This window comes from Vigna angularis, chromosome 5 (genome assembly GCF_016808095.1).
Source record: "Vigna angularis cultivar LongXiaoDou No.4 chromosome 5, ASM1680809v1, whole genome shotgun sequence".
Taxonomy (NCBI): domain Eukaryota; kingdom Viridiplantae; phylum Streptophyta; class Magnoliopsida; order Fabales; family Fabaceae; genus Vigna; species Vigna angularis.
This window is the reverse complement of record NC_068974.1, coordinates 33,886,173-33,893,844: the sequence shown is the minus strand read 5'-3', so window position 1 is coordinate 33,893,844 and position 7,672 is coordinate 33,886,173. Positions and strand designations below refer to the sequence as shown.

General features: G+C 39.4%; 1 protein-coding gene across 1 annotated transcript; it reads left to right on the top strand.

Annotated features, from left to right (window-relative positions):
* Positions 1–414: 414 nt before the first annotated feature.
* LOC108339433 (WUSCHEL-related homeobox 2) lies at positions 415–834 on the top strand. Its single transcript, XM_052878248.1, has 2 exons — positions 415–662; positions 762–834. The coding sequence occupies exons 1-2, from the start codon at positions 415–417 to the stop codon at positions 832–834; spliced, it is 321 nt and encodes a 106-aa protein (XP_052734208.1).
* The last annotated feature ends 6,838 nt before the right edge of the window (positions 835–7,672 follow it).

Here is a 7,672-nt window from a genome sequence, read left to right as displayed (position 1 = left end):
TTTTCCTTTTATTAACAAAAACTAAGAACACACTGCATTAACTAAGATAAGGGGTATATCGGCTGGAAACCAGACGTTAATCTCCCCTCGATTGAGGGTATGGCAGAGACAATCGGGTAGAACAACGCCACGTACCCCATAAAAACAGAAAACTTAAAAAGAGGAATTTATTTGTATGAACCGAACATGAACAAATTGACATAGATCCGTTTAGGAACCTTTGCGAGGACCGTGAAACAGATCAGAGACTGGACACTGAAACAACAATGATTGACTGGACAAAAGAACCTAAAAGAGAACAAAACAAATAAAGAAAACACAGAATATTTTTGTTCTGATTTTGCTCTTTTTATTTTATTTTATTATTTCCTTATGCTTTAGAAATACTCTGAGAAGAAGATGAGTGATATGGAGATGGAGAGGTACACCAGTCAGCGGTGGAAACCTACTGATGACCAGGTTAAAATGATGACCAATATCTTCAACCACGGGGTCACACATCCCAGCAGAGCCCAAGTCGTCGAGATTACATCTCGACTCAGGGCCTTCGGAGAAGTCAGTGAATATAATGTACACTGCTGGTTCAACAATCACGGTAACCGGGTTAGGCGCTGGCAAGCGGAATTAGATCCCACTGGCACCGTATTTTCTCAGCTGCCGCTGTATATGTATGGTAAGAACCCTAATTACCACTATTTTTATTTTCATTTACTTTATTTTATTCTTCCCCTTCTATTATTAACACAAATTTTTGTTTGAAGAATATGGCTGGGTGATTATGAAGGCGCCAAGGCTGCTGGATTTGTTCCCTGTTCCTATCATCATCGACGATGACAGGGACGAACGACAAATCCCTCAACCCATGCCTCTCGCATTCCGAATCAGAGCTCCCTCGACGGAGCTCTCCCTTAGGCCACCACAACCAGCTCGAGAATATTTTCGTTAAATTTTTATTTTTATCTGTAACTTAATGATCACGAGTGATCGATTCCCGAACATCCTTTATTTGCTTTTTGTTTATTTACCTTATCTGCGTATTTTATGGACTGTAATATTTAACGATCACTTATGATCGACTCTAGAACATATTTATTTTAATTATGCATTGTAATATTTATCTGCCATGCTAGTTTGATGATTATTTTTATTATCTGCCATGCCAGTTATATATTTTTTCTAACGATTTATTTACAGGTTAACGTCTTTCCAAACTCAAGAGTATCAGAAGAGAAAAACCTCACAGAAACACAACCACCTGTTTGAAATCTTTATTGTATTTATTTGAAATATATATATATATGTACTTGTTCACAAATTTAGATAAATTAATTTATTACGAAATTTTGAAATTTGACTCAGAGTTATTCTCAACTATTTTTATTTTTATTTGGCCCAAAAGAAGAACATAATAAGTTATCAATGAGTTTGAAACGCGTGAAAATTATGTCTAAAAATTTATCAAAATTTTAACGATACTTCAATACTCGATAAGGTAAACAGAACATGAATTTACCCCAATCTTAAAACAACCTTTGTGTTTGCAGACTCAAAAATAACCAATAGGATTTCACATTAAGGCAAAAATAACAAAGTATTAATGAACTTTGAAAACACAGAATACATACGTTTGACACAACCTGAACGGGAGCCGAAATCTGGTTTAGACACATAGAGGTTGATAACCCAAAAATGATACATGTTAATGAAATGAATGAATGTTTAAGGTTGAACACGACAGGATTAAAGCATTAACTTGACGACAAAAACGGTTTAAACAGTGTTTAGGCTTAAACACGAGCAAAAGACCAAAACATGGCGCATCAAGGTTAAGATAGGGAGAATTAAACTCATAATGATAACAAATTTTTTTTTTTTTTTTTTTTTTTTTTTTTTTTTTTTTTTTTTTATAACCGTAGTCATGGTGTTCAATCAGAGCAAGTGCTCGAACCTGCCCGCATACTCAGTCACGACGTATTACCCGGTATTAACTGAAGGAATTCAATCTCCAGGTCATACCTTACACTGTAAGGCAAGTACTCAGCATATGCTAGCCCTTTCTCATCTGGACATCTCTTAGCACTATAATTTCTCTCAATGTCCCTTAACCACTGATCAGCTTCATTCGGACTGCACTTCCCATCAAACCAGACTGGATGGTGTTGCAGAAGGCTTTCCAAGTTCCACTCTTGGACCAAAATAACAGAAGAGAAAACACTCTGAACGGTTCAGCCACTAGTCAATCACTTTAATGGATTGTCTTTGAGTGTTCTCAGATGTTACTCTCGCGTTCTTGGCAAATACCCTTGCGGCTTCTTGATTGTGCAGGGTTATGGTATTTTACTCCACCAATGCAGCATTCTGTTCTTGCAACGCTTGGAACACCGCATTCAACATCTGATTAGAGTCAGACGGATCAACTCCCTGGGACGAAGGAGGAGAAGAAGTAGGTACCATCTTCTGTTCATACAGAAAGAAAGACCATTAGCCTGACACAAACCAATACAACTTCCAACCCGAGACCAAAGTACACAATCACAAACGAAGCGCATCCACAACCTACAGGTTTCTAAGGAAGAACTGCTCTGATACCATTAATGTAACATCCCGATTATATAATAATCAATATTATATAATAAGGACGTTAACATTCAAATATAGAGAACAGTCAGAATTTTGACGTGTAATTAAATGTGGTATTACAGTCATCCAGAAATAAAAGGAACTTAAAATTTAAACTTAAACAGTTGAAAGGATTAAACACTACAAGTGTTTAATCAAGAAATTCTAAGAAGATTACTCCGCAATATCAACAACCTCCAGCTATGGCTCCAAGGGAAACTCCACGACAACATCTGCTCCCATCCAAGTGGATGATCATCGCCAACGAAACATACCCAAACAGCACATAACAAAACAATGCAAGGGTGAGCTAGATATAAAAACATGTTATACAGATAGAACAGTTAAATTCAATGTTATCATACTTAGATTCGTATAAAAGAACAATTAGAGCATATTCATTAAACCATAATTCCACCCACTCATACAACATGCAAAAGTCATCCAAACATGGTAAACCAACATTACAATACTTGTTACTTTATACCCCGACTTGTTACTTCATAGACAGACTCGTTACTTCATAGACAAACTCGTCCGGACTAGAATGAATTCTGTGTAGCTTCGATGTTCGTGCACCCGGGTGATGTAGTAACTGGAACTCTCATCAGCTGCCACCCGAGGTTAGTCCTATCTGTCCCGATACCCTAGGACTAGGACCTCCTGCCGTTCCCACACATGACGTACCCCCTCTACGTGAGGACGAGTACTCACGGAACATCAGGATGAACAACCGGCTAAGCTTCCCACATTCATTCTTTACAATTCTCAATAATAAAATTCTGAGTCTCTGTGTAGCTTCGGTGTTCGTGCACCCGGGTGATGTAGTAACTGGAACTGTCATCAGCTGCCACCCGAGGTTAGTCCTATCTGTCCAGATACCCTAGGACTAGGACCTCCTGCCGTTCCCACACATGACGTACCCCCTCTACGTGAGGACGAGTACTCACGGAACATCAGGATGAACAACCGGCTAAGCTTCCCACATTCATTCTTTACACCAACTGATCTCACCGAGAGATCTAAATTTCCGATTCAATCCGACCATTTTAAACCTCATGATATTTCTTTTGGACCAACAATGTACATCATAAACCACTTATAACCATACCCTTTCAACCAATCTTGATTACATGAACATGCATTCATAAATTGCAACCGAAATATTTAAATAACATACTTACTGTTACATTGAATCTTAACCTCAATTAGGAAAAATCAGATACCACCATATTATCCCAACAATTCCAACATATCTCATACATTCACATAATTCATGTCATAGATAATATTCCAAACATTGATACACACAATTAAATCCAAAAGCAAAGGAACTTAAAATTCAACATTTGTAAAATACTATTTGGACGAGTACTATTCACTGGGTACTATTGGACGAACGCTCACTCAATTACGGACGAACGCTCACTATTTGGACGAACGCTCCACAAGTTGAAGTCATGGACGAACGCTCGTGGTCTGTACGAACGCTCACTTGGACGAACGCTCACTGGCGAACGCTCTCTGGCGAACGCTCACTGGGACGAACGCTCACTTGCTAGCTGAAGCATGGACGTTCATAATCTACAACTTGGACGAACGCGCGACGAGCCTTTGCGGACGAACGCTCACACGTACAGAACGAATCACTCAATGTCGAACACTTTGATTTAAGGACGGACGCGCATAGCAAATGGGACGAACGTCCACTTTCCACTTCACCAACTTTGAACGAGCGTCCACAAACGAACGCTCTCCAACGACTACCGAACATATTGGACGAACGTCCAAATTCACCTTGACGAACGTTCAACCATTTTGGACGAACGTTAGCTATTTAGGACGAACGTCCAATTTGAAATCAAATTGGACGAACGGTGTTTCTGCAGAATTTCTGCAAGTTTTCCAGAAACCCATAAACGAAACCAGAACCCAAATATTCATCCCATTCATCCCAGATTTGCATCAAATATAACATATATCATCAACTAAACAAAAGATCTAGCTCCCCTTACCTCTTGAAGACTTCCATCAAGAACTTGATCCTCTCCCATATGTTCCGATCCTTCTCCAGTGGAATTCTCCTTCTCCTCTGGCTCCATTTTTCTCTTTTTTCTTTCTCCCTCTCTCTTTCTGATTGTTGCTTCCTCCTAGCCTTCCTCTCACCTCTTGTAAAATTTGAATTGCTTCCCTCGGGTGTTCTTTGGACGGCTGGAAACAGGAGAAGAGTTCCTTCCCTCCGCTGCTCTCTCTGCTGCCATGGCCGTGTGTTTCTTCTTCCAACTCAGCTGGACCAGGGCCGTGAGACTTCCAGCTTGTTGCTGGAACGTTTTCTCCTCTAAAGGTGGCTGCTGCACCTCTTCTCTTGGCTGTGAACATTCTTCCCCATGCACAACCTTCCTACAGCCAAGAAGAGATGAAGGTAGCATGCGTGTTTGATTATTGAGACACTGGAAATTCACTTTCTGGAGGGAGACACAAGACCAAGAGGAAACTGCCGTCTTTGTTAGATGGAGAAGACACCACACACGCCACTTTTCTTTTCTGGAGAAGAGGTAAACAATTTTAAATAGAAGGCAACAGTGGGTGGAGCCATAAAGAGTGTTTCTTTTCACGTGAAGAAGAGTTGGCCCGTGACTCCTTGATTGCAAAGTGAGTGAATAATGTCACGGCCAAGGAGTGGGTGTCCTTATCACTTAAAATGAGGTCCTTACATTGATTCGTCTCATTAGACTTCACATATACACTGTCTGATTATTTTAGCTTGTATAATATTGTCCTGTAACATTACATCGATTCTGTTAAGACTTTATTTATTATTTATATTATTTACAGATAGTACATTTAGTCATAATATGATGAAATTTGTAACATCCCAAAATTATACAGTCAACAACCATATACTTAGAATAATTACACGTATCAATCCCCCAAAACAGTTTTAATATTAAAGGGAACAGATTAAACAAATGGCCGAACGGCCTTTCATATATTAGAATTAACGAGCGTTTACAAAAAAAACAAGGACGAACGGTGTACCAAATAATGACCGCACGTCCAACTATTTACAATCAAAAGAGCGCTCGCTCACAACCGCTCGCTACTCTAAATACACTAACTAGAACCGAACGTTCATTGTTCGGCCTTCACTTCAGCTTCGACGAGGTTGGCGTCCTCCAAATTTTCTTCTTCCAGCGTTTCTTCAAGTAACGCCTCACCATCTGCTCACATCCACACGGATGATCATTGCATTCGACAAGACGGGTATACATAGACGGGACAACACAATGGAAAACGCAAGGGTAAGCTCATTGAATTTAATTCAAGTCAAACATACAGTTCACACATATCAAACATATCAATTTATTCATAACGCATACATTCAAATCATACATTAATTCAACAAAATTCCTGATACTAGACTGACTGTCCGGACTGTATGAAACCTGTGTAGCTAAGGCGTCCATGCACTCAGGTGGGGTAACTGGAATGCTCATCAGTATCCACCTGAGGTTAGTCTTTTTGCCAAGTTACAGTTATGGTCTAGACCTCCTGCCATTCCCACGCATGACCTACTCCTCTCTACTTGAGAACGAGCACTCACGGAATATCAGGATGGATCACCATCTAAGCTTACCACGTTCATACAACAAATATCAATATCCAGTCAAGAGTCGTTCCACCCTGGAACGCTCGTTCAAATTCCAACATCATAATATCAATTCATATATGGTTCGCACATTTTATACTTCCCTCAACATCACATTTTCATTCTTAATTACACTTCCATAAAAAGACGAACGTTAATTCACTGTTTGGACGAACGCTATTTGAGATCAGAACGAACGCTATTTAAAGATCAACGCTCGACAAGGCCAAACGCTATTAAAGACTAACGCTCGACAGAGGCCGAACGCTATTAAGGATGTACGCTCGACAAGGGTCGAACACTATCAAATACGAACGCTCGACAAAAGAACGAGCGCTATCACGAACGAACGCTCGACATAAGGTCGAACGCTACCAAAGACGAACGCTCGACATAAGGACGAGCGCTATCAAGAACGAACGCTCGACATAAGGTCGAACGCTACCAAAGACGAACGCTCGACATAAGGACGAGCGCTACTAATCGTTTGCCTTTTTGAACGAGCGTTCGGTCTAAGACCGAACGCCACTTAGGACGTACGTTTTTAGGTCAAGGCTCTTAGCTGAATTCAAAATCATAGAAATTGGAATTTATATAAGATGAGATATTTAAAGTTTATGTTTTAATAATTTGACTAAAAGTTCAAAGGGATATTATCAGACTTCTCAATTCTCACACAACACTCGTGATGTTTACGTCTGGCCGAAAGCACAACGTAAAACTATATAAGAGGGCGTTCGTTCTCAAAGGAAGTCCTTTCCAAATGAAAGGGTCCGACTAATACAAGAATTTACTGATAATACCGAACGGTCAATGACCGTATCGATACGAACGTTCAATTTCATGCACTTTTCATATAAATCTTCTTTTACAGTAACTCATTTTCCAGTATAACTTTCATGCATTTAATCAATCTTAACATAGTATTTTTCCATGCTTCTCATGCTTTTAATCAACATCATATACTAACATTCAAACAACAAAATCATCCACATACAACGTAACAGAACATTCATACACTCAGCATATAATTTCCAGTACATACATGCATCGTTTTCTCATATCATCTCAGAATCATATTCATAAACTCCAAAGTCCAATATCATAAATCATATTTCAAGCATTACATAACGCACATGCAGTACAGAAATTTCATGAATTAAACCAATAAGCTTCCCTTACCCGGATTAAGCAACGTGCTTTCGTTCTTCAAAAAGAACACAAGATTCCAGTATACTCTTCTACCCTTAACGTTCAAAACCCCAAAACTCTTCCAACTAAAATTACAGAAAACCAATACTGGTTCAGAGGAGGTGCATGCAGATTAAAACGAAGCTTGCATGTTGAAAATGAAGAGTGGTTGAGGACGTGAAACTTACCCGTTTCAGAATCCAAAACCAATCG